We start from the raw sequence: 27,513 nt of genomic DNA, 5'->3' as shown, positions 1-27,513 counted from the left end.
ACCACCTTGTTTAAAGGTCAGTGGCTGCAGTGAGGGCTCACAGGCATCATTGGGCAGGAGCTTGGAGCTGAGGAAATGAGCTTTTGGGTATGCCACCAAGGCTGTGAGCTGGGTCATCCATCCCTGGGCTCTAGGGTGGCTCTGCTCTGTCCCCATCCCCACTCCAGCCTGTCTGTCTCCTGGCCCTGCTAATAGCACAAATTTCCCTGTCATGTGCCGGTCACTGGAGGAGATGGGGAGAGCAAAAGCTGTTATTGGGGAGGCCACAAGCTAGAGGTGACATCCCTGGAAGTGCTCAAGGTGAGGCTGGATGGGGCTTGGAGCAACCTGGTCTAGTGAAAGGTGTTTAGCGAACAGAAGTGAAAGGAACTTGGAACTGGATCATCTTTAAAGTCCCTTCCAACTCAAACCATTCTGTGATTCCATTTCCATGATCTCATCCCAGAACAGCAGGAGACAATAGACCCCAGCTCTCTGAGTGCCCTGCCCTCTTCCCTTGATGTTCAGTCTGCATGTTCCTGTTTTTGCCCTGCCCCAGGGTACTCTGAATTACCTTCCTCCTCTCTCCATCCCTAACCCTGCCCTGCTTCACGCAAAAAGAGCCACAGGTAAAGGACTTGGTGCTGGCTGGCAGAGCTGAAGGTCCCACCAGCTCTACATACTCCCAAAATCCAGGGCTGGAAAGCAAGCATGTTTCCAGGTCTGCAGCAGAGCCATAGCCCAAGGAAATGTCATATCCCATCACCCTGCTGTGGCTGTCAGAGGGCTGTGTTGGCAGGACTGAGGGCAGAACCCAGCTGCCCTCTTAGGTGACTCCAAGTGCTTCTGCAGCCAGCTCATGGCTCCCAATAATACAGGTTTGCTGCAAACACCCTGGGAGCAGCAGTAAGGTGTCTAAGTGGGATTTGAGATACCTGCATGCCACAGGGGATGGCCATGGGTGGTGGGAGGGAGCTGCAGCACTGCAGCAAACCTGTGTCCAGCCCTATGCTCCATGTTCTGGTGGGTCCTCTGGCACCTCTGTAGCAATCCCATCATATGTCAGCCTCAGGGGTGCCAGACCATCCCATGGGAGCTGAAGTCCAGGCAGCCTGGACTTCAGTGGAGCTGCCCTGCTTCCCAGCAAATTCCTGGCTCCAACCCCAATGAGCGGGGACACTTCCCAGATCCACTGGGCTTTGGCATGTACCACGTCCATGTCCCTGCCATGGGCTCTACCCTGGCAGGCAAGTCACATCCCAAAGCCCCCAGCGGCCCCACACCCCTCCTCTCCCACCACATTTTCCACCTTCACTGCAAACCCCCAGTGAAGGAAAATGTGAAGCCATGGAAAACCAAGCCCATCCCTGTAAGCCAGGCCACATTCCTCCTCCACCTCCTCCTCAGCCCCTTGACTCTCAAACCACAGGTTGTCCAGCTCCAGGATCTCCAGTGTCCCACCCCAGCTGGTTGCCCACTCCCCCTGTGCAGGATCCAGAGCACCTCAAGCTGCAGGAAGCTATTTTGGAGTGCACTGAAGGTTTTGTGGAGCAGCCAGAACTTCAAGGGTGAGAATGCTGCTGGTGTAGCCCCAGTGGTTCCCCCATTTGCCTTTCCCTGTGTTGCTCCAAGCCCAGGTCCTGCATTACCTCCAGCCTTCCTAAGTCCACATTTGGGACTGGTCCTTCCAGCATCTGACATACAAGGCCTGGGAGACACCACTGTGCCTCTCCTCTGGGCTCACCAAGAGGAGCAGAGCTGGGAATCACCAAGTTCCTGACACTTCCACACTGGAATGACCACAACCTTTTCCCCAGCACTTCTCGTTCCTGATACAGGTCAGTATTCCACCCTCAGTTTTCAGACCCATGTGCAAAATCCAAAGTCTTCCTTTGCCTGCGTAACTCCAGAACCTTCTCTACTACCTTCTCCAGAATCAGCCCCCAGAGCCTGTCAGGCACAATTCCTGTCTGGCTGCACACAAGAGGATGCTCTGCACTGTGGGAGAGACAGGGGAGGCACCAGGATACACTGAACACAAGATGTGCATGGGAAGGGGTGGACAAACTACCAAAACCCCAGAGAAAACAGCTCAAATCTGATTTATTTTTTCCCCAAAATTTGGAAAAAGAAGTGCAGGATCATTGGTCCTGACATTGCCACTTTCCTGGCAATGTCAGGACCAGATGAGGGATTGAGGATGCATAAGCTGGACCCCTCCCAAGAGCATCTTTACTTGGGAGCTGCATCATCCCTAGGGAGTTCCCTTGGGCCCTGCTTGGATGGGAATGATTCTGTCAGCTCTGGAGCCACAGCTGTATCCTGAAACAGAGGTATCCTGAAAAAAATGCTAATTGTTCCTGTGAAGGACAGAACTTGGATACTTATCAGCACATGGTGCCAGCCCTAATGATTTTCCCAGGATGGCTGGGAATGGGGGCAGTGGAGCTGGGGAAGGTTCCTGCTGCTGGCATCTGCCCCGAGAGGGGAGATTTGCATCTATGCTGCTTTCAGGGAAAGGGAAAACATGGTTTGGGCTCCCCTGGGCTTTCATAACAGCTCTTTGAAAGACGGAGCAGAGGTGTGGAGGTCCCCAGGGACCCCAGTGCCCCATAGCAGTAGTGCAAGACCCGGCCCAGTGTTGTTCCCCACCCCCGCCAACCTCCCCCCAGCTGTGATTGGCTGTCTTAGGGCATCCCCAAAGTAGCTGGGGCCAGGGCTGAGAAAGCACAACCCCACAGGCAGTCCCAGCCTGAGATATTCCCAGCTGAGCTGGGCTGAGTACATTGAGTGAGGACACTGGGGGCTGCATGGCCCTGCAAAACCACCCAAAAATGGCAAACAACTGAACTCAGAGCTTGGCTGGGCTGTGAGTGCCCTTCAAGGAACTCAGACAAGATGAAAGCAGAATTGTTTCCCCTGGATCCCCAAGGCTGAGCCAGGCTGAATGCTCTGTATGTGATACCACCCTCACGGCTTCTGCAGCTCACAGAATTTTCAAAGGGATTTTCTCAAAGCTGGAGGAAAAAACCTTAGGGAAACTGCAAAGTCAGGAAGAGCAGCAACACAAGATGGCAATATGGGGGTCCAGTTGCACCCAATGCCCTCAAACCCCCCCAAGAGAGAGCAAGCTTCCAAAACCTGACAGATGATGGAAATGCTTTCAGTAGACATGGGAATCCCTGGGGTTGGGTCCCAACTCTGCTAGAGGGGTTTGCACCTGGAAATACCAGCTGAGGGCACTGGGAGCCCCTGCTCTGCTTGGGGGTACCCCCTTGGTGAGCACGTTGTTGGGGAGCTGAGGTACCCCAAATCACCCTGTAAGCAACAGCCGCTTTCTCCATTACCCAGCCAGCAGTGCCAGCATACTGGGGAAGAAAGGAATTTCTGTGTAAATCCCATTTACTGTTGGGTTTCTCACTTCCCACCCAGTAGACAATCCCAGCCCTCAGAGCAGCACTGCATGAAGGGGCGGTTTAATGTATTTTTGGAATGAGAGGAAAAAAAACAGCCCTCTCTGAAAAGAGCCTCTTTCAGCTAATAATGAAGTGAATATTATATTAAGAGTGAAAACATATTCAGGAGAACTTACAGAGGGAGACAGAAAACCTTTTCATAACACCCTGGCCACAAACACAACTGCCAATTAAACCGGCTTCGCTCTCTGCCTGGTGCCAACACAAACGAGGGGCCAGGAGCGGAGCACGGAGCTGGCACGTTCTGTGCCCCGCTGGGCTCGCCTGCGGCTGGCAGTACAAAGGGGTTTCTGCTTCCATGACTTCCAGGGCCAGCCACTGGAACAAAAAGATCTGAGTCCCTTGTCCTTACCTGGAGGAATGGGTGTCCAGTGAGGCAAGGGACTCCGGTGCCATGGGGGTCCTTGGTCCTTGTCCCAGCCCAGGGGTTCCAGTGCCATGGGAGTCCCTGGTTCCTGTCCCAGCCCAGAACAGGGTGCCCAGTGACTCAAGGGGCTCCAGAAGCCCAGGGAGTCCTCTGCACCTATACCAACCCAGGGGATCCAGTGCCACAGGGGCCCTTGGTCCCTGCCTGCAGCCTCCTCTCTACCCTGTCAACAGCACAGGAGCCTGAGCCCCCAAGTCCCCCCCCAAGATCAGCAGGATTACTCCTGGCCCAGGGGAGGGTACTGAGCACCCACCCAGACTGAGCTGATAGGACCAGCATGCTAACGTATGCCAGGGAGGTTTGGGGAGATGCTGCATTTCCCACCGCAGCACCTTGTGCATTGGAGGTAACCTGTGACCAGCCTGCATCATAACAGGAGGTGCCAGCCACAACATGGAGCACCTTCCAGCACTCCTATTTCACATGCCCTGGATGTCTTAGCCGAAGTTTAGCACAGCCATTTCATGTGTTTTGGCTGCTTGCCAGTGGTCTCAGCTCACCCTTGCGCCTGGCTGAGCACAGCTCACACCATAGGGGCCACAAGGACACCCACCCACACTCTCCAGGTTTCTGCACCAGCTGCCAGTGGAAGGAACAGGCATGGAGTGGGATTTCACTGCCCTTATGTGTTCTTGGGAGTCAGTGGTGTGCAGGGGAGGACAACATGATGGGAGATGCTCAGGTGACACACAGCGGTTGAGATTCACACTTCAAAGAGGCTTTATCTTTGCAGCCTCTGGATTGATGGGTTGAGGGTGCAGGACAACTCAGGTTTGGATAAACAGTCATGCCAAGAAAACTTCACCTGAGATCAGATAATCTTGGAATTGAGCAAACCCAGCACAGCTGCAGGTTGACATTTGATAAGCCCAAACTGGAAATACAAGACCACTGCTGAGCTGGGACCAAACTTCGGAAAGGCTTCTCCAGGGAACACATTGAAGATGTTTGTCAAAAACTATTTCATGGAGGGGGGGAAAGGGAGGCATTTTGGCCAAAATTTAAAATTTCAGTAGGAAACTTTTCTCTGATTCGGTGTTTTTTGACTACCATCATGAAAATGTGGCTCTCTGTAGAGATTTTTGCCTCTTTTGCTCAAGGACTAGTATTTCTGCTTTAATGCCAAGTCAGAATCCGAACACACCTCTGATTTTGCCCAGAGGCTAAGAGATTGTATTTCTTCCTTTAATAACAAAAAAAGAAGGAAAGAAGGGAGAAAGGAAGGGGAAAAAAAAGAAAAAAAAAAGAGGAAAATAAAAAAGTAGTTTTTGGACATAATTTGGTAAAGAAAAATGCACTTCAGCAAGATCTACCTCATCATGGGAAGTCTCCAACAGCAACAAACTGCCTATCAACCTGCGTGTCAACAGACTCTGGGTGAAGTACAATTAACCAACATGGCCTGGGTGGCAGGGAAGGGTAGCTGCTGTTCCTGCAGTGTGCACTGCTGGCAACAGGACTGGAGTGGATCTTCCAGAGGCTTGGAAAGCTTCTCACTGTGCCACAGTAGTCACATCACTCCTACACTTCAGATTTAGCAGATGAAACATCTTCCTCAATGGGCTCTTTCCCCACAGTTTGGGGTCCAGGAGATCCTGCCTTTCCAAGGGTATTGGTGGACAGGGATGTGCCAAGTCTCCACTCATGATGGATCCAGCTGCCCACAAGGCAGTTTGACCCAAGGGCTGGCAGGGAAGTGCTAGCACGGCCCTTGTCAGGGGAGGCACAGCTGTCCCATTGTGGAAAACTTGCTGTGTTTATGTCTTCAGAACTATCTTATCCCAGGAAGCACAAAGTTCTCTGCTTCTTGTAGGAAAGAGGCATCAACTCCCACTCAGAGTTCCTATGAAATTTATGCAGAGAAAGACAGAGATCCAGATTTAAAGGCACTCAGAAAGGAGTCCTAAATACTGCTGGGAAGGAGGCATCGCCATCTAGTGTCAGGCTAGGAAAGGGCTCAGGGACACACTGGCCCTGCAGCAGGAGCTGAACTGGATAATCCCTTCAGTTTAGGATATTCCATATTTCTACAATTCTCCTCTTAGTGCCACCCCAGCCTCTACTGACTGGTGATATGGTTTTAGACCCTTCTGGAAAAGAGCAAGGCCGAGAAGATGGACAGACAAGGCCACCTGTGATGCATGCATGGCTGAGGAAGTCAGAATCATGGAATGGTTTGGGTTGGGAGGGACCTTAAAGCTCATCTTGTTCCACCCCCCTGCCATGGGCAGAGACACCTTTCAATAGACCAGGGTGCTCTTAGCCCCATCCAATCTGCCCTTGGACACTTTCAGGGATCCAGAAGGAACCACAGCTGCTCTGGGCACCCTGTGCCAGGGCCTCAATGTTCACAGGGAAGAATTTCTTCCCACTATCCCATCTAACCCTGCCCTCTATCAGCACGAAGTCATTCCTCCTTGTCTTGTTACTCCAGCCCCTTGTCCAAAGTCCTTCTTCATCTCTCCTGGAGCCTCTTTACACAGAGGAACAGGCTCTAAGGTCTTCCTGGAGCCTTCTCCAGGTGAACACCCCCAGTTCTCCCTGGCTCCAGAGCAGAGGGACTGCAGCTCTTAGAGCATCTCTGACTCTGCATTTATTCAATCCCAGCCATAGCCCCATGTGAGCACACAGAGTTCTGGAGTTTGCTCCAAAGCTGGTATTATTCAGCAATTTTAGATCTAGCATCAACATTCACAGGAACGTTGAGCCAAAACAAAGAGTACAACAACCAGTCGCCCACAAAGCGAGCCAGCTCTACAGACCCCATTCCAAATTCCAGCTCCTTTCAGGCAATAATCACTCTTGCAATCACTTTTATTTGCGCAATAAATTGGCACAAGTCCTGCAGCTTTAGTGTTCAGGTTGTTTTATTTCCTCAGAACAAAAATACCAAACATATTTTTTAAGAACAACCTGTGTAAATAGAAAACTTCATGGCATCCTCCTCCCATTTACAAATTCCCTGAAAGCAGCCTGGCATCTATCAGCAAGAGGCAGGACATCAGGAAAGAGTTTTCTTCAAACAGTGTGTATGGGAAAAGAGAAGGAATTTACATAGACCCATTCCTCTCTCCAACAGCACAGATTTAATTATTCTGGAAACTGCCTCAAAACATAGCAAACAAACCAAACTTCAGGAAAATCAGGTTGTGTATAAACCCTGAACCTTCACTTCAGTCTCTTGAAGTAAGTGCTCCTGCCCCGTTTTCCAAAACTTGTATGTGATGCTGAGATCTCCATGTGCCAAAAGGTGGACAGCTGCAACAGTCCTAGGATGACAAAGTATCACAGTCAGTGTTTCCCCAGCATCACCTGCAGTTTATTGAATTTCAGCCCTCAATGATTCATGGTTACCAGCACACACCTCCAGTGGCCCTGAAATAAACACCTAGAATTCCACAGATTAGCATATGTGGAACAAACACAGCAAAATCCCCTTAAAATCCATTCAACTTCCTCATGAAAGACTTGGAGAAAACAGAGGATTAAGTGACAAGAACTAAAAACCAGCCAGGCCCCCTCAGGGAAACCCCCAGAGCACTCCTTGGGCCACTTCTGTTCCTACACAGGGTCATCCATTCTTCCCATCGCTTGCATTTTTCCTGGTTCGGGGAAATTGAAGCCTGGATACTTACTCTGCCTTTGGAAGAAAGGGGAATCTTGTATGACACACAGGAATTTCTCCTCAACCCAGATTTCTATTGTTTCTCCCCGTATTTCCCTGCTCCCAGCCCCTTCCTGCTGCAGGACAGGAGCACTGGAAGGCTTGGCCACCTGGCTGTGTCCCAGCAATGGATCACAGAGCACCCCCAGCACTTTGTGCAACTGTTGACCTTACCCCATCACTCACAGTTGGGTCCTTGACAGTCTTGAAGCCCTGGCAAGGGAAATGACAGCAAAACCTCTTTATTTCATCTCGGCCTCCACCCATACCTCCCCTTCTTTAGGGTAACCAGAAGGAAATTCATATCTTGGTGCAGCATCAGCTTGGCCTGGATAAGAACTAGGACTGTTTTTAACTGGTGATTGCTCCCTCCTCAGCTCTAAATTTGGAAGGGGAACCTCTCTGATTGCTGATCAGGACTTGGCTCACCGACCTCACCTTCTAATGGCTTCACTGACCTTGTTGCCAAAAGCTCACCTGCTCCTCCAGGGCCTCTCCCAGGTGGGCTTTCCCTCTGCTTCTGAAGAAGCAGCACCTTCCCCTCCCTGGTCCTCAGACAGAATCAGCACCTTCCCCTGTGTCTGGTGCCACAGGTCACATCCTGCTGTTCTTGATGTAGCTGCAAGTGGCTCCTCTCAAATACCAACACAGAAAAACTCCTACTGGAAGTATTTTCCCAATTTGTGAGCACAAAAGACATCAACATACTGTTGGAACAAAAGTCTTGTCCCTCTCTCATCCATAGGATTACCAGCAGAAGGAAAAATAGAATAAATGAAAAACCCAAGAAAATCCTTAGAAACCTTTCCCCAGAACAACCCATCTGTCTTCTACAGAAGCTCTGAGTATCAAAGGATCCCATCCAAAAGGTGCATGACCTGCTCACAGCTCAGGAATACCAGGAGCTCAAACCCATTTTTATACTCTTCAGCATCTGCATGTCACCACAGCTGACTCAGCCAGCTCAGCTGCAGCGGCATTCCAGCACATGTAAATCAAATTACTGGTAGCAAAATAGGAAAGCCTGTTCCTTAGAGAATATTGAGTTACAGGCTGCTAACCAGGAGGCAAAAAAACCTCCAGGAACTGTGAGGAAAATAGCTTCTTTACAGACAAAACGAGGAGAAGATGAAATATCACATGATGCTCAAAATCCACACCTCATTCATTATACATCCTTGAGAGGCACCACAGGACCATGGGATAACTGGGGCTTTGAGGAACATCAAGACTCTCCAGCCCACCCTCAATGACTCATCTCCGTCTGATGACCGTGAAGCAGTGGGATCATCAGTCCCTGGGCTCAGAGCCACACAGAACCCATGACCAAGGGTCACGCTGCCAGAAAACTGGGTCTGAGTCAGCACAATGTGCCTCTTACAAGGGCTGTCCCCAATTTAGAGTTAAGGATAATAAAAGCACAAATGAGCTGAGGAACTCTTAATACACAGGACCAAGACTTCCAGCCTACCACAAACTGGGAGCTGGTGGACTCACCAACTACAGCCTTGTTTAACAGTCCCCCTTGTACTGCCAAACCTTCCAAAGGTTCCTTACACACAAGATATCAGTTGTCAGTCCAGGCTGGCAGCACTTTCCAGGAAAAGGGGAAAGGAAGTCCATAAAGAAGGAAAATGACTGAAGGACACTTCAGCTGATCTCCTCTTTGAAAATTAATCAGAGAGAGGAACACTTAAATAATTTCTCCAGTTCACAGCAGAAAGTTCTTTCAACCAAGAGAAGGAAAGAAAGGCTTCAAGTGGGAAAAAGGAATCCTTATTTTTGATGTGCTAGTGCTCTCTGCATTGTTAAACTAAAGCACTCTTGCTCCTCCTAAAATACAACTGACTTCCACTCTGCTCCTTGTCAGTCTAATCCCAACCCCACACAGCAGTTCCTTCACATGTTCCCAACAGGAAAACTTCAAAACTGATCACTGGGTGGTCCCACCAGCTGTTAGCTGGGGTTTGGGGTGTCTAATTTGGAACAAGCCTACAGCTAACTGAGGCTCCTTGTACACCAGGAAAAGAAAGGATCAGACCAAGAGGTTTTTGGTTTCATGGCTGCTATTTGAAGTAATAAAGTCTTTACATGCAGCTAATTAAAAAAACATTCAAACTGAAATCCTAAAGCCATTTCAGGGACTGTTTGATCATTTAAATCTCTTTCATTTCCACCAAATGGCTCCACAATCAGAAGAGAAGTGGAGGGGAATCACAGGACCCTGTAGACACAGCAGCTACATAGGGTTCAACACCAGTGCTGCCCCTGAATGGAGGAGAACAGCACACTCCAACCAGAGTCCTGCTCCAAGGTTTGTTTCCTTCACTACAGCAGGTAGGCAGCAACTCAGCCATGAAATGCAGCAAGGCACATTCATATTTCAAAGGTCACACACAAGCCTGTTGGTCTCTGCTATTTTAACTCATCCTTTGGAAGTGCAAAGCTGATCATCAATTCATAGGGAGCAACACACCAGGTCACGGGTCATTTATAATCATAATTATGATATAATTATATCACCTTTACCCTGCATTAAAGCCACAATTAACAGTTAATGCTTAACTAAGACTCTAGTATTTGTTTAAGCTGATTTTCTGCATAAAAAACTGCAGGTGCATCTTCCCCAGCTCCCCCTTTTCTGCCTCCATCTCTAGAAGGGCTGTAGGGAGGCACCAAACACAGCAGATAAAGTTCCTGTCAAAACATGAGGAAACTGGAAAACTCAGAATTGTGCACTTAAACATTGCTCCTGCCAGTTCAGCCCTCACTGCCCCCATGCCTTGAGGCAGTAGCTCCCAGAGTGTTGCACTGGGACAAGCCTCAGTGAGAAGAATGCGCCTCAAGGCAAGAAATCAGGTTGATGGTGGCAATCTGGAAAGCTTTCCCATCTCAGAAAATTGACCTCAAAGGATATTCAGAGAAATACACCCTCCTCTCTTAGGGGAAACAGAACATCTCTTCAATGCTTCTGTTCAGATTCACAACTGAGCATGGAGAAGAGAGGAAGGGAAGTTGTGACTCAGTAGCCAGAAGGATAAAGCACATCCTAACACAGTTCCACCTGAGCCTGCCTGGGAAAGCAGATGTTATGTGCACACATCGGCAAAGAGCCAAAACCGTGAACAGCAACTGCCTGAGAAGGGCTCTTCACTCAGTCCACAGGCACTGACACTCTGGAGAAAAACCGCTGCGAACAGGAGGGAACAGTCTCATGGACTCCACAAGGGGTTCCTGACACTGCAGTGCTCTGGAGTGCTGAGATGAAATTCCAGCAGCATCAGGGTGCTCTCAGCAGCTGATAACATTATGTGCTGGGCAATCCACCCTGACACCAGGAGAGGAACAGCTATTTACAACACCAGCCTGTCCTGATTTATCTGGGCATGAGGCATTGCCATCCCAGGGAGCTTTCTCTGAGCAGCTGACATACCTTAGGGAGAAAACTCCCCAATAAGGGACCATTGATATGCTCTCTGTAGAAGTAGCTCTACAGTCAGCCATGCCCTCCTCTTTTCTCTGTAAGTGCTCTTTAGGGATGTCCAGCTGCGAGGACTTCAAGCAGCCACTCCAATGGTTGAGGTGGCTGTGGATATATTCTCAGAGCATGGCAGCACACAAGCAAAGATACTCACCCTTCCCACATCCAAAGTCAGAGCCCCATCACAGATGCCTAAATCCACAGATGAAAGTGGAAGGAACAGACATGCTGCTCCTCTTTCCTAGAGCCAAGCCACATAAATGTCAACTGCCATCTCAAGATCTGCACTTACACACATTTTTTTCCTCAGGACTTTTTTTCCAAGTCAATTTACCAAGATGATCAGCTCTGCAAAAGATCCATAGTGAGTTCCAAGAGCTGCATGTATGCTAGAGAGACACTCTGTGGCAGCAGGAATTCTCCAGAGGTCTGTCACAAGTCTTGACTCCAAAGGCCCTGAATGCTGATGACATGCACTACCATCCCGAACCTAAAGCAATGGAAGGAAGAGCTGTGAAGTCTGCTTAGATCTGGGATAAGACAAGAATACATAAAGCAAAAAGGAAGAACATAAAGCAGAACTCTTTCCCAAGAACGCCTTAAAAAAAAAAAAAAAAAAAACCAAAACAAAACCCAAACCCTTAAAACAGCACCCAGCCAAAGCAACAAAAGTTCTTGTTCAGAGAGCAAGAGGTCCCATAAGAGGGACGATTATGGGAAGGTGAAAGAAGTGATGAACTCTTCAACACACACTTCTGACTCAGGAAGGACTTCACCCAGTAAGTGAGGGCTGAAACTGATTCTTGGAGCAGCTCCCAGTCCTTCAAGTGCTCAGATAACCTCTATGACAATAATGTTCAGCATTCTATGGAATCAACAGCCCCTGATAGAGCAGGGTGGGCTGCACAAGAGGCACATTAAGGTCATGTCTGTCCTTACTTTTGAAGCTCTGCAGAAATTCTTGAGCTCTGCAAACCAACTCTCAACAGTGCCAAGACACTCCCTGCATCTGAAGCAAAAAGACTTTCCTGAAGCTTATTCCCTAAATATGGAGCCCTTGGGGGAACTTCCTGGTGCTGACAGCCAAAACCATCACCTGCTTGCAAAGTGCTGCTGCTGCTGTGTCAGACACAGCTGCTAGTGCCCAGATGCTGCTCCAGCAGGGATGCAACCCCCAATTCCATCAGGTGCTCTGTGCTGCTGATGATGGAAAAGACACTCCAATATGGAGCAGCTGAGGGATCTGGAAAGGGACTCAGCCTGGAGAAAAGGAGGCTGGGGGCCTTCTCACTCTACACAGCTAACTGATAGGAGGGGCAGCCAGGTGGGGGTTGGGCTCTGTCCCCAGGGAACAAGGGACAGGACAAGAGGGAAAAGCCTCAAGCTGTGCCAGGGGAGGTTTAGTTTGGATATTCTTGAAATTTTTTTCACAGGATGGTTGGTCAGGCACTGACACAACTGCCCAGGCCAGTAGTGTGTCCATCCCTGGAGGGGTTTAAGAGATGTGTGGATGTGACACTTGGGGACATGGGTGGCCTTGGCAGTGCTGGGGGAACAGGAGGACTCTGTGATCTTGGAGGGTTTTTCCAACCATAACGACTCTGTGATTCAGTGATTCCATGCACAAGTGAACAAGGGTGAACAAGGCTTAGGAGCTCATAAGCAGATGAGTGTTTTTTAAAACCATAATGAACACTTTTGAGGGCCCTCAGCACTCATCACATTAACCTCAGTAGCTCCTGTATCATCACAGCTACTGCAATGTCCAATTAGAGCATTTAAAACTCTGCTCAAGTTTATGGGTGTTTCACTGCTCAGTAGAGCATAGAGCTGGCAGGTCTCAGGACTCAGACTAGCACCAACACCCTCTCATAACCAGGAGAGCACTTCCCCTGAAGGGTATCTGGACAGTAATAAGCATCCATGATAATTTAAAATCCCTGGATTAAAGACTAAGAAAAACAGGACAAAGACATCTCTTCTGTTAGTTCAAACGGAAAGTGTGGAGCCTCCAAAACAGCAGGACTGGTGCCCAGACAGAGCACAACTTGAGGAGAGAAAGGAGGCCTGAAAAATTATAAGTCAGAGAAAAACTTAGGATAATCATGTGCCTCCTTGCTGCAGGAAGTGAAGGATAGTGACTCTGAGTGCTCTGCAAAGCTAAAACTTCATAAAGAAATTCCTATCTTACACATAGCCAAGTCTGTTTAAACTCCACCTGCATGATAAACCAGCTGTTATCATGGGAATGGAAAGAGCCAGCACCTTTTTCATGTTCTACTGATTTGTAACACCACAGTATTTTATATTAGAGATGCTGGCAAAGTCTCTGAGAGAAGTAACACCTCACACAGGGATATCCCTTGGGGTCTCAGCCTGGCCCTCCCAGGACCAGCGAAAGGTGACCCTTAACAGGCAGGAGCTGGAGGAGAACAGAATCACAGGAGCTGGAGGAGAACAGAATCACAGAATCACAGAAGGTTGGATAAACTCTCTAAGACCAAATCCAACTATCAATCCAGCACCACCACGTTCACCACTAAACCATATCCTGAAGTCCCACATCCAAGCATTTTTGGAACACTTTTGGAAGGGTAACTCCACTACTGCTCTGGGCAGTCTATTCCAATGCTTTACAACCCTTTCCATGAAATTTCCCAAATATCCAATCTAAATCTGGTACAACTTGAGGCTGTTTCCCCTTGTCCTGTCACTTAGCACCTGAGAGCAGAGCCCAACCCCACCTGGCCCCAGCTCCTGTCAGCAAAGTTTCCTTTCAGCACTGCTGCCAGGAATCTGCTCCTACCTCACCTGGGAGCCTCGTGTTTGAGCACAAAAGGAAGGCTCAGGCTTTAGGCACTTCCTAAATCAGAGAGAACAGCTGAGGGCCCATCCTTGGATACTTCACCACAGCCTTGAAGGACAGGCACAGTGGGACACTGGGATATTGCACAGGTCTCTGTCCCTTCCATTTCACATCATCTTGTGGCTTCTAAGTCCTGGCCAGTCCTCCCAGTCTGGGCAAAGGCAGCCCTAGTGCATCCAGACCCATGTCCAGTGTGTCCCCTAGGAAAGCATATCAGGGATCCCTAAAACCAGGCACCGCAGTAATTTCCTCAGTTTACAGAAGAGATCAGAGCCCAGGACCCTTCCAGAGAGGTATCACAGGTACTACTGCAGGCAGGAACTACAGAAATCCTCAGAAAAAAGTGCAAGATGCTAGAAGAGGAGAGAGTTGGAAGGAAAACAAAACCCCCAACTCAACAATCTCATTAAAGCCTTTCTCCTTCCTTTGCTTAACAAGGAGAATGCTTAATTAAGTCCTCCTTCAAGCCTTCCCCCTCACCTGGCAAGGCTCAACAGAAAGCAGACTTAACAATTTTCTCTGCAGCACAGGACACCTCAGTGGGACAGGAATTTGCATACTCTAAAGGAGCAGTGAGTCACTGGTTCTCTGTTGTTCAGCCACAGTGGGGAGGGACAAAATCAGCAGGAGGTACATTTCAGCTCCGCTCAGGAATAAGAGAGAGCAGGAGGGGAAGAAGCAAAGTTGCTGTTTATTCCAACTCTGGAGCTTTCCCAAGGCAGGAGCTTGACTGTGTTATGCACAGACTTCTCAGTTTATTTGCAAGTCTCCTGCAGCTTAGTAGGTCAATTCAACTGACAACGGCTGCTGATTTTAAGCCCAATTATAGCTCCTTCTACCTGGTGAAACAGCCTCAGTTCTGCAGCCAATTCTCACCCACTAATGCCTCCAGAATTGATAGAACATTCATGGCAATCACCAGTTTGACCTCAAAGTTACTGTTTCCTGTCGTAATTTCAGTCTTGTTTGTTTTCACTGGAACATCTCCTTGTGTGTTCCCAACTCCTGCGACCACTTCTCCTGTGTACTGAGCTGAAATACATATCAGAGACAACCTTTCAACTCTGGCTCACCTATAATCAAAAATAAGAGTGCAGAGACTCATCCTCCTGGGACAGAACTATCACCAAGGACCCTCTACTAGAATCCAGACATTCCCAGGGAAGTTGTCCACAGTCCTTATGATTTAGTTCTCTTATGAGAGTCCACAGCAGCACAACAATGGGAAAGTTCTTTTTTTTTTCCTGATGGGTCTTTCAATCAAAACATAACAAAAAGCTCCAAAAAGCCAGAGGCCTCAGCTCACCATTCTGCAGTTTACCAAGGGGGACGTCAAGCTCTGCACATCCCAGGAAACTAGGCTCTACATATCTGCACCACACAAAGTGAACAGAGACAGGTAAATAAACCAAACCCTCAGAGAGGCCAGCTTGAGACCCAAGAGATTTAGAAGGAAATACAGCAGGATGGATTTAAAGAGGAGTTTGTGCTTCTGTCTCCCTCTGAGTACTTCTGAATTCCCCCAAGAAGCACCACAAGCAGCCTTGCATGTGGCCAAAGGGAAGATCTATTCCAACCTGAAATTTCATTGAAAAGACAGGAAATGTGTTCGGAGCAAGATGTTTGTGGCAATTAGAAGAACTGGGCTCTACAGCTGGCAGGGGATACAGAAATCATGGAATAGTTTGGGTTGGAAAAGACCTTAAAACCCATTGGTTTCACTCTCTGCCATGGACAGGGGCACTTTCCACTAGACCAGGGTGCTCAGAGCCACATCCAGCTTGGCCTTGAACACTTCCAAAGATGGCACAGCTCCAGTTTCTCTGGGCAACCTGTGCCAGGCTCTCACCACCCTCACAGGAAAGAATTTCCTCCCTGTATTGAATCTGAATCTTCCCTCTTAAAGTCCTTAAAGCTTAACGTCATTCTCCCTTGTCCTATCACTACAAAATCACACAAAAATATCAGGAAGATGCTCAGGTGCACCCAAGTTTGAGTGTAATTATACAAAACAGCCCTGGATTATTCAGTACAGAGAAATGAACTTTGTTCCTGGAACACCGCAAAGGTTCAGCAAAGGCACAGCAGTCTCAGCTTGGAAAGAGCTCTGAAACAAGGGATGGATGCAGCAATGTTCAGGAGGGAAGAGATACCATAACTACAGCTCTGAGCCATTCAGGAGCTGGACCACAGGTCAGCTCAGTGCTCCACAAGCACCTGTCAGCTAGTACATAGGGAGATTTTCTATAACTTTTGTGATTCCACTGGTCCATTAACCACGGACTGCGGACAGCATTCCCAGCCCATCGCCTCATTTGGTGTCTAAGAGAATGGATGAAGCTGGCCTGCCAAACTGCCCCAGTACAGCCTGTACCCTAAACTTAACTGGTACAACGCTGTTGGAAAACACTAAAGAATGTTCTGCCTCAATTCTGACCAACTCCCAGTGTCTTTGATAGGGAGCAGGAGCTCCTGCTGAAACTGCTTTTAAATGAAGTTTTAAAGCAGCAGCTCAGCGTTCAGCTCACACAGGGCCCTGCAGGAACCTCCTCCAGCAAAGGACTTCTTTTGCCATGAAAGAACAGTAGATTTTTGTTTGGGTCTCACTGATTTATGTTCATCTGGGAGACTTAATTTCCTTTTAATAGTGCAACAAAAATCAACTTCAAGGAAGCTTGGAAATATTTTTGACTGACAGCTACCCAACAGCTGTGTAAGGCAGGAGAACTCCACACACAGAAGTCACTGGATAAACTGGCTGATAAGCAGTTCAGCCCAGCACTTAAGCTTGCCTGCTGGAGAGATTCTGCCCTTTTCCTTTGTATTTCTCAGTCTCCTCTAACCAAAATCACTGGTTTTACTCGCACTAGATGTGTGGAAATCAGCATCTTCACAAGATGCTTTTTGGGAAAAAAGTAGCCACACAATCTTTCCAGGGGAGGACCTGTCTGGTGCCTCAGCAGATCACCCCAATCACCCTGACACCCACCACAAACCAGGCCCAGGTGATCCCAGACCCCCACAAGAGCTTCCCAGGTCAGACATAACCAGGGATGAAACCAAAGATCCTATATGCTTCCAAACTGCAACTTCCTGAAATGCAGCAAGTGGAAAATCAGAGCCTCTTGCCAAGTCTAGAGCCACAGACTTTCTGCACAAGACCTCATCAGTCTTACATCTCCTTTCAGAGCTCCTTTCCTGGGGGCAGGCATCTGCTAACACACTTAGTAAATCTCATCCCTAACCCAGGGCAGGATGATTTGTGCTCTGAGGTCACATGCCCAGCTTGACCAGAGCACAGGGGCAGCAGGAAGGGTGAAGGCTCCACAAGGAGTCATGTCCAGTCAGGAGCAGGTTGTGTTCCTTTACGAAGCAGTGTTCAATCCAACCTCTTCCTCAAACACTGCCTTAGCTTCCTCACAAGCACAAAGAGACAGCCTTAAAACACCAGAGCTGATGGAATGGCTGCCAATACTCATTTTCTGCTAGCAAAGAGGTACCACCTGTATTGCAGGAGAGACAACAACAGCAAACTGATGGCCCTGAGCTGGGGATGGGTCATGATAGAAGGATTTTGCCATTTTCCAGAATTCTTTCCCTAGGGTTTCCCCCAAAACAACAGACCAGAAAAGATTTCTGCTTTTGCTTGCACCCCCCTGAAGATTTTGAGGAAAAAAAGAAGGATCAAAGAGCCTTTGTGCATTTATAAACCTGTCAATTTTGCTAGAAGATTTAAGGCCTTAAAGAGCCCAAAACATCTACTTGAAATTTTCTATCCAAAGAGACTTCTTTTAATACTTAAAAAAAACCCCAGAAATAAAATATTTAGATTTTTCTGAAGTGAGGCATTCCAACAGCTCTAGACAGAAGTGCTGGAGGGGAGGAGGAAATCCAGTTCTTAAGTTTGACAGGAACTTTTCTTTTTTTTTTTCCTCCCCTTTCTTTTAACTGGCAGAGAAACAAGACTACAGAGCTATTTCAGCCCCTGGCTCTTACTAGGAATAGCTGGGATGAGCAGCACAGGAAACAACAAACCAAATTTACTCAACTGCTGCCAGTTCCAGGTCCCTGTCCCACACATGCTTTGCCTCACAGGAAAGATTTTTCAAGGTGATGATGTAGCAGTATTCCACCCCACCATCCTGCCCCTCCTCTCCACACACTCCCACCACTTTCCATTTTGCCTCCAAAAGTCTACCCGGCAGAAGAGAAGCAGGTTCCCCACCTAAGAACACTACAGGCATGACATGTTTTGGGAGAATTCAGGCCTTTTTAAAACCTGGTTACCTTGATTTCTTCTCAGCCATAAGAATTGAGAGGGTCAAACATCTGGCAGCACATTTCTTTTTCCATTTCCATGTACTCCTTGTAGTATCTGCAAAGTAGAGCACAAGATGGTGTCAGGGGCTGGAGACTGTCTGTGCCACCCTCAGCGTCACAGCCTGAAAATAATGTTATTTTCTGGATACAAATAAATTAACATAATGGAAAATTGTGCTGGCAGCAGAGACACAGCTTCTCCAAGCCCTTCTTTCTGCAATGTCAGGGAAAGAGAGCTGGAAATTTCATGCCTCACCCCCAGACCTTGGATCTCTGCTCTCCTAGGGACTAATTAGATCATTTGCCTTCTGTGAGACAGGTGCTCTCTACAGTAGTTCTGGAAACACAGGACAGTGCAGAGGAACCCCACCTGTGTGCTGTGGGATACTTTTGTGTGTCTTTCTGCAAGCTCTTTTAGCACCCAGGAGACACTGTCTGACTACCATGCAGCAGGATATCTACCATGAATATAAGATCTGGGCAGAGGATGGGAAGGAGACAGCAGGGATTTATGTCTGGACTAAGTGGATGACAAGCAAATGAATCCTCCTCTGTTCTCACTTCCTTGCCTGTGTGACAGGATGGCAAAAGCTTTGCAGTCTGCTCCATTTGAACTTCTCCAAGCACAGCATCCTCTGTCTCTGTGCTCTCATCTCACCAGTAAGGAATTCCTGAGCTGCAGGCTGACTCAGTTTGGGAACACTGTTCCAGGGATCAGTGGCTGCCCATGAGTTCAGCTTTCCTGCATCTGCTGCCATATAAGGCCAAAAGCAAAGGGTTTTGTGCAACACACTAGAACCAACCCCAGTGAGAGGCTGGCTCAGGTTCTCTCAGCCCCAGCCCTCAGCAGCCTTGGAGCCCAGAACCTCAGAGGGTATGAAATCCCAGCAGAAGAGATCTCTCCTGGTAAGTCTCACACAGAAGTTGCTGACCAAGGATGCCCACCTGTAGATGGCACATTCTCACACCTATGACAACAGGAAATCCAAGAGCCCTTGTTTGGAGGAACAGATTAATGCCAGATATTATAAGAACCCAAATTCATTCTGGTTTTGATGCAATGCAAGCCTTCCAGTAGAATTCCTAATCCAGCAGCAGAATTTGTACCAAATGCATCACAGCTGGTACCAGACACATTCTACATACCTCTCACCCTGGATTCTGCCTGTTGGTCACCAGGGGTTTCTGCCAAGAACCTGTTTCAGCCAGCAAACAGATGCATTCCAAAGCTTTGTTTTAGACAGCAAAAGGGAGCTTGCTAATTACCACAAAAACATTGCTTTAAACAAAGTATAAATGTACTCAGTAAGGAAGTGAAAAGCCACTGAGAACAAGATTTTGATTCATATTCCATTTCTGAAGCATTTGTCAGAACACACTACAAGTTCTCAGGCAAAGGCAGGCTGGCAACATTACATATCTAGCCAGAGGTAAGGCCTCATTAACAACACCCAGTAACACTTGCTTCATCTGTTTCACACTAATTCCACTCTTTGTCACAGGGAAAGACCTCTCCTGCAGTGCTGCCTCCAGCACCAGAAACACATACAGCTGCTGGAGCAAGTCCAGAGGAGGCCATGGAGATGCTCCAAAGGCTGGAGCCCCTCTGCTCTGAAGACAGGCTGGAAGAGCAAGAGTGTTCACCTGGAAAGAACTCCAGGAAAACCTCAGAATCCCTTCCTCTGCCTAAAAGGGCTCCAGGAGAGCTGGAGATGGACTTTGGACAAGGACAAGAGGGAATGGCTTCCTGCTGCCAGAGGGCAAGGTTATATGGGATACTGGGAAGAAATTCTTCCCTGTGAGAGTGGGAGGCCCTGGCACAGGTTGCCCAGAGAGGCTGTGGCAGCCCCATCCCTGAAGTGTTAAAGGCCAGGTTGGACAGGGCTTAGAACACCCTGGTATGGTGAAAAGAGTCTTTGCCCACGACAGTGGAATGAACTTTAGGGTCCCTTCCAACCCAAACCATTGTGTAGTTAAAAGCAAAAAGTACACCAGTTTTAACAGGCAGCGAAGCAGGAACTCCAGGACAAGAGCGGTTTAAGGTGCCCTCAATTCTGACACACGCACACACTCACTGAACGTGCTGCCCTCTATAGAGCTGGAGCTGACAAAGGCAGAAATGCCTCGTTGCTTCCCAGCCAAACCACCTAAACACCATTAGCAAAATTTCTCTTTTATCTACCAACATATTTCAAATAAATCTAAGTGAATAAATGAGGCTTCTAGAATCAGGCCTTCTAGCACTATACAAGTCCTAGTTTCCAAGAGCAGCCAGCCAGTCTAATTTAGAACTCCCCACCCTCAGTGGAGGATTTTGTAGCTCCATACCCAGAGGGAGTTCAGGATTAATACAAGAGATCAATTTAAAATTTCCAGACCAGCAGCTAATACTACCTTCAAGCTCTCTGTGCTTTGGAAGTAACAGTACAAACTTGCAGACTCGGTGTTATGACAATTAAAGGCAACAGGAATAAACAGGACAGAACAGCCCTCCACCAACATATCCCCTGGCAAAAGGCACCCAGCCCACCAGACTGGCTTTTCCAGCAGCACCAACCACTCTTTTTAGGTGTTACTCCTGCCTTTCTGCAAGTGCCTGGCACTGACATACAGAAGAGGGTTCGTATTCAAGGGCTGCTTTGTGAGCTCCAGAGCTGAGGACAGCATCGCTCCTACCTCAGTAAACAGTGCCAGGAGGACAGCACACACTTTTGGGAAAAAGCTAATGCTTTTGGCAGTTTCAAAGGAAGAGCATCATGAGGGCATAGACAAGCATTAGTCATGTTTTGGTGGGGTGGGGGCATGACTAAAAGCTGGCAGGATAGTCCTGAACTCAGCCTGTGAGGAAAGGGAGAGTTCATCTTCAGGGCTGTTTATTTATTATCTCCAAGATGGCAAGAAATTTACTGTTTATGAATATTAGTATTGTGCATTGAAGCACGTGCAGCTGCTGAAAATAACCAACACATCTTATAGGGAATGAAAATCATACTTATTGAGAACATTACCAGCTGGATCATCAGCCAACTGTATTACACTGGATTTGAGGTATTTTAGTAGCCCCCACATCCCTGTCCTCACCCTGATCTGCTCACAAGTCAGGAAACACATCAACCAAATAAATACATGGAAAGGGTGGGTGCTCTGAGCTCCTCCCTTGCAGCTTCTGGGTCTAAGAAATGTTTCAAGCTGTTTTCTCCACATGCATTTTCCCGAATCACTTATTAACCCAATAGTTTGGGGCTTTTTAAATTATTTGAAGTATTTTTGAATGGGTATTACAGCCTGTCCAAACACTCTCTCTTCCCCAGGTATAGAAAGGAGGGCTCTCACCTTGCTAACTTCTTCAGCTCATTGTTGATATCACGGTTGAAGGGCTGGATGCACTGAGCTCTGGCCAGGAAATCCCGGGATTTGCTGTACTCCCTCATGTAGAGACAAGCCTGTCATGGAAAGAAGTAAGATGAATCACAAGATACAAAATACAGACCCACTGTCCTTCTTCAGGCCTCATGCCAAAACAAACTTTCCTTCAACAGAGAAAAGTAATTCAGGAACACTCCAGGAAAAGCTCCATCTGACACATTTCCAGAGAGCCAGACTTTACAAAAGGGCAGATGCAGACAAAACACCTTGACTACTGCAGCAGCCCAGATTCCAGAGATTCTCTTCAATTCATTCTGGGCTCCCTCCACAGCCACGCCAGGATGTTCCATCATGATTTATTTGCCCACCTGGCCACACCTGAACAGCGCTTTGGCATTTCCTTGGTCCATCTCCAAGGCCAACTCCCCGTACTTCAAAGCTCGGTCAGCACGTTCCAGTTTGAGGTAAGTGAGTGAGAGATTCAGGAACAGCAGCAGTTTGGAAGCGTTGATCTGGCTCTGCTCTGCCTTACTGGAAGAGCTGAGACCCAGGATGGAGAGCGCCTGAGCAGAGAGGGAAAATCAGCCAGTGCACAACAAATCCATCATGGAAAGTGAGAAATCCATCTCATCCAACAGCTACACCCATATTTCTGTTCACCTAGGTCACTAAAATGTAGTAACAATCAAAACTCTAAATACAGAGAATGGCATTCTCAGCATGACCAGTCACGCTGACCATATGACCACAGGTTTAGAAACTTACCATGGAAAGCAGAAGAATAAAAAAACAAAAGAAGGATCCAGGACTCAGATTTAATATGGATATCTTACAGGATAAATATGGATCTCTTACTGGGAAGAAGGCAAGTCAAATTACTTTTGTTTCAAAAATCCAAACAAAAGCAAATTTGAATAATCTCTACCTCTAAAAAAGTAGCAGATGCCTTCCAGTTTGAGAATAACTGAGCATCTACCCTGCCAGGAGAGGGAGCTGAAAAGGCTCAGACTGGGAAAAAGGATTAGGGGGATCACTTTCTCACTCTCTACAATTCCTGGACAAGAAGGTGCAGCCAGATGGGGGTCAAGCTCTGCCCCCAGGTAGCTGGACAAGACAAACAGCCTCAAGTTGCAGCACAGGAGGTTCAGTTTGGATACTGGGGAAAATTTCTCACTGAAAGTGTTGAGCAGCCCTGGCACAGATGCTATTCAGGGCAGTGGCAGAATCCCCACCCCTGGAGGGATTTAACAGCCCTGTGGATTTGGCACTTGTGGACATGGATTAGTGGTGGCCTTGGCAGTGCTGGGGAACAGTTGGACTTGGTGGTCTCAGAGAGCTTTTGCAGCCAAAATGATTCTGTGATTATTCCTTCATTTACCACTGCTGCTCACACAAAACCAGGTGTGCAAGCCCTATTCTGAAGTAACAAACTATGCCTGGAAAAATACCATAAAGTTATTTGATCTCTAACCTGTACCTGTTGTGGTGAGCTAAAATAATCCCTTTTTCCACAGCTTTCCCAAAGCACACCCCACATTTTCCTGGTGCCATACCCTCTTGTATCTGTCTTTGGCAATCTTGAAGCGCTGTTTATAGAAGAAGTAGTTGCCAAACTCTCTCTCTGTGGCTGCCACTTTCAACACTTTTTCTAAAGGAAGTCTATCCCGCTGATCCTGTGCGAAGAAATATCTGAATTTCAGCTCAAACTAAAGAAAAGAGGCAGAGAACTCAGACAGGACAGTCCTGAACAGCCCCCTCCTATTCACAGAGTAGAAGCCATGTCCTTACCAAGGCCAGGCCACCACCATGTGATATCTCCCCAGCCAGGCTAAAACATTAGTGTTCTTGTGCTGATTATTCCACTAAAGAGGTCAGGAAGCTCCCCAGGCCTAAAGTTGGACTGAAAATAAGCAGGAATGTGTTCTTAAAACCTGCCCAACTCCTTCAGCACACAGCTGAGTTAACACAAATGCTGCCACTGGCACAAAGCTGCTTGAAATGTTCCGTTGCTCTAATTGCTCTCAGGCCAGCTCTGGGACAGCCCAACACTCCTAAAGACACCAAACAGCAAAACAAAAATCCCAACAATCATTAAAAAAAAAAAAAAAATGGAGGGACAGGTTTTCTTCTGGGTCTCCAAGTTGGAACCAGCTCATAGAGAGAGGTAAGTCAGCCAAAATGGGGGGGCAAGGAGGGAGCACAACAAGTGTGGTTTGCTCACAGGGCTCTGGGGGAAAATATACCTGTGCAGGGGCTGGAGGGGCTCCCCCATTAGCTTCTGCCTCCACTCACTGACCCACAACCACAGCCCAAAGCACTTGACATGAAAAGGTGAATTAACAATAGCACTGTGACTCACCAGGAAGGAAAAAAGAGAGCACTTGGGAGAGGAGCCAAGAGGCAGAGACAAAGGGTGGGGGCTGGTGGGGCACTAGGACACTGAGACTGAAGAGGATTGTTACAGTCAGCTCCTTACTGTTCCTTAAAGAAATTCCTGGAAGTTGGTGCCCTCTAGTGCAACCATGAGGTTTCTGGTAAAACTAAAAATAAATGGGAGCCATTCCACTGACTCCATCCAGCACAGAGGAGCAAACAAAGGCAGGTCCTGCCTTCTCCCTCTGCCTGGGAGGGCAAACAGAGAGACACAAAGGGCAGGCATGTGGATCAGAGCAGAGCTGGGAGCCCAGGGACTAGATACTTGCACCAGCATTCACCTGAACACATGTAACACACAAGCCACAGCAACTGTGAGACAGGACAATGATGGCTCACCATCCAGATTTCAGTCTCAAGCCTTATTAAAGGAACTCACATAAGTCAACTCAAAGAAGGCGTCACACTCCTCTGAGTCTATGAAGTCCAACACCTCCACCTTGAAGAGGACCGTGGTGTTTGGGGGGATGGAGGGAGGACAGCCCCGCTGGCCATAGGCATATTCCGGAGTGAGGACGAAGAGCGCAGCCTCTCCTTTGGTCATGGACAGCAGCCCGATCTCCAGTCCCCACAGGGTGATGTCTGTCACAACGAGGGGTGGGACAGGTGAGGTTCAGGAACACCAACACCCACACACACCAAACAATGATTTCTCCTTAAGCCTGAAGGAAAAAAAAATCCCGGGGAGCTCCTGTCTTAGCAACTACAACGGCCAGTTGGTCCAGAAGGGATTATGAGGGGTACTGTTGCTGTGGGACTGAGCACATGGCATTGCAAATCCAGAGTGGGATGAATTGGAAGGGGCTTTAGAGATCATCCAGTCCAAGCACTGCCACAGTCAGGGACACCTTCCACTAGACCAGAATGCTAAAAGGCCTGTCCAACCTGGAAAACACCATCTCCTCTCAAGAGATTTAAAACTACTTGAGGGCAGGTGGGAAACACCTCCCTACCACTCCCAGGCAGAAGGTGAGCAGGTCCAGATTCCATCTCCCATGTGAACCAGGAGTATTTTGGACTCCATGAACAAATGTTAAAAGGTTTCAAGCAACCTAAAGACACCAAACAGCATTTAAACTGAAATGCCTTAATACAACCCCAGGGCCCAAAACACCTTAATACAATCCCAAGCCCCAGGACAAAGTTTGTGGCTCAAACCTACCTTTTCCAAGTTTCATCAGCCTTGGATACTTGCTGTTCCCATTTGAACAGAAGAGCTTATTCCAATTTCCTAGGTACCCAGAGTACTTCACTGTACAGCCAAAAGCGAGGAGTGGGAAGAAAGGAAAAGCAAGAGGTTGATTTCACATCCCATAACAGCAACATCAGGAGCACACCAGGAATTGTAATCACCCAGTTATCCTGCTTCTCTTTTTCCGTTCTCCTATACAACAGCAGAGGCAGCAAAAACCCTTCTGTTTTACACCAAAAACCTGGTCACATCCAAGCAGCCAACTGCTGTGTGTTTTAGCATCATTCCCAGAAAAAGCAGCTGCTTCACAGTTCTGATCTATTTAAGAGATATGATTTACTTTTAAGAATTGGAAACTTAAGCCGAGCAAATTAAAATGCCCCAGTTATATGCAGAAATATTTTTAAAGAATTCCCTAACCAAAGCTGGAGCTCTGGAAAGAGAAACAAGGGAGAAAATGTACCGCTACCCCAAGCTCTGTGTCTGTAACTCCAGATCTGTCTCAGAAAATACACTGTAATGGGCCTCTCTTGACACAGCACCAGGGCACTGCACTTCAGGAACTGCTTCCAACTTCAGACTTCTCTGTGAGCACAGGTGGGCCCTAGAAATCCTTCATTCCTCAAGGTCAAGATGCCTTTTCATTTAATGTGTCTGCCACAGGAAGTTAAAGAGGGTATCCCAAGTGTTAAAACAGTGATAAGTAGAGAAGACAGTCTCTGAAACAGAGACACACCACAGTATAATATCAGCTCTCTGAACTCCTTGTTGTGGTCTTTGCCAGCCACCAGCATGTCAACAGTAGAGCCTCGGGGGATTTTTCCCAACAGGCTCTCCCCTGTTTCCCTCAGCACCTGCTTCAGATCCAGCCACACAGACCAAACCTCACACGGAAACACACATGACCGAGATGAGCTCCAGATCCTCACTCCAGCCCACACTTCCATGGATTTTCACATTCTCAGTCCTGCTGAACTCAACAGGCTAAACTAAACAATTCCTATTTAAAAGCTGCTCAGGAGATGGCTACTGGTGCCTGAACTACCAGTGAATTCAGGCACAACATTACTGCAGAGCACCCTGAACACCCCCGGGCAGCCAGGCCGAGCTCAGGCAACCTCACTCCAGGACACCAGTCCTGCAGAGACTGTGAGAATCATGGAATGGTTTGGGTTGGAAGGGACCTTGAAGATCAACCAGTCCAACCTCCTGCCCATGAGCAGGGACACCTTTCATTAGAGCTGGTTGCTTCAGCATGGCCTTGAACATTCCCAGGAACGGGGCAACCACAGCTTCCTTGGGCAACCAGTGCCAGAGAGTTGGGACACCCCTAACAGGAGTGTCCGGCCCTGGCCACGGGACCTCTCAAGGGCCACAGGAGGCTCCGGAGGCCCAGACCCGGCTCTACCTGCCACGGAGGCGGATGGGGGCACGGGCTGCCCGGTGCCGGGGCGCAGCTGCTCCTTGCGCACCCCTCCGTCGCCGGTCAGGTCCTGCAGGGGTTGGAGAGACTCCGAGGCCAGAGACAAAGAGGGTGTCGAGGCCGGGGTCGGTGCTGGGGTCAGCGTCAGAGCCCACGTCGGAGTCGAAGCCGGGTCTGGGTCTCGCCCCCCCGCCCCGAGACCCTCCCGGCCGGCGCCGCCCGCCATCATGGCCGCGCCGCCAAGCTCCGTCCTCCACGCCTGGCGCCCCCAGCCAATCACGCTCCGAACAACGGCCCCGGCCCAACTCGCGGCTTTAGAACCACGCGGGAACGGACACGCGGCTGCGCAGGACCAATGGAAGGCGGAACGGCACGGAACGCCGCGGTGCACGCTGGGGGATGTAGTCCGCGTGTACACAGCCTTCTGCACTTCGTTAGAACAAAAACGCCAAACCAACCCAAAACTCAAAAACCAAAACCAAACCCCACAAAAACAGCATCAAAAACCCCAACCAAACAACTACAGGAAAAAACAAACAAACAAACAAACAAAAAAAAACCAAAACCCCAAACCACAACCCAATTTAAAAAAAAAAACCCAAAGGGAAAAAAAAAAAACAAAACCACCCTCACCAACCAACCAACCAACCAACCAACCAACCAACCAACCAACCAACCAACCAACCAACCAACCAACCAACCAACCAACCAAACAAACTCACACACACACAAAACCAAAAACCAAACCAAAACAAAAACCACCCCCCCCCCCGAAACCAAAAGCAAACAAAACAACAAACAAAAAAACCCAACCAACCAAAAAACACCACAGGCAAAAAATCCAGACTGGTTTGGAACAAGTTGGTAAGTTTGGCCTTCTTCAGGC

The 27,513-nt window shown here is 48.3% G+C and overlaps 1 protein-coding gene across 3 annotated transcripts; it reads right to left on the bottom strand.

Annotated features, from left to right (window-relative positions):
- Positions 1-6,761: 6,761 nt before the first annotated feature.
- Positions 6,762-27,210, bottom strand: FKBP6 (FKBP prolyl isomerase family member 6 (inactive)). 3 transcript variants are annotated; one of them, XM_050981632.1, is made up of 8 exons: positions 26,613-27,210; positions 25,175-25,264; positions 24,392-24,594; positions 23,133-23,252; positions 21,948-22,142; positions 21,547-21,656; positions 18,181-18,268; positions 6,762-11,517 (listed from the first exon to the last, which is right to left on the bottom strand). In XM_050981632.1, exons 1-7 carry the CDS (start codon positions 26,854-26,856, stop codon positions 18,193-18,195), a joined length of 1,038 nt encoding a protein of 345 aa, XP_050837589.1. In that variant the 5' UTR covers positions 26,857-27,210; the 3' UTR covers positions 6,762-11,517; positions 18,181-18,192. The 3 variants fall into 3 exon arrangements, with proteins under 3 accessions (XP_050837589.1, XP_050837588.1, XP_018774793.1); XM_050981631.1 differs by having other exon boundaries at positions 6,762-7,151; XM_018919248.3 differs by lacking the exon at positions 23,133-23,252 and having other exon boundaries at positions 6,762-7,151.
- Positions 27,211-27,513: the final 303 nt, after the last annotated feature.

This window comes from Serinus canaria, chromosome 19, assembly GCF_022539315.1.
Source record: "Serinus canaria isolate serCan28SL12 chromosome 19, serCan2020, whole genome shotgun sequence".
Classification (NCBI taxonomy): domain Eukaryota; kingdom Metazoa; phylum Chordata; class Aves; order Passeriformes; family Fringillidae; genus Serinus; species Serinus canaria.
The sequence above is the reverse complement of the archived record's forward strand: the minus strand, read 5'-3'. Positions and strand labels throughout refer to the sequence as shown.

What these genes read in the sequence shown, in the direction of transcription:
- FKBP6 (XM_050981632.1), bottom strand. Translation starts at nt 26,856, where the DNA reads ATGATGGCGGGCGGCGCCGGCCGGGAGGGTCTCGGGGCGGGGGGGCGA. An exon ending in CCCATCCGCCTCCGTGGCAG is followed by an intron (nt 25,265 to 26,612) that starts GTAGAGCCGGGT and finishes TTGGCTGTACAG; the next exon opens with TGAAGTACTCTGGGTACCTA. An exon ending in GCTGATGAAACTTGGAAAAG is followed by an intron (nt 24,595 to 25,174) that starts GTAGGTTTGAGC and finishes TCGTTGTGACAG; the next exon opens with ACATCACCCTGTGGGGACTG.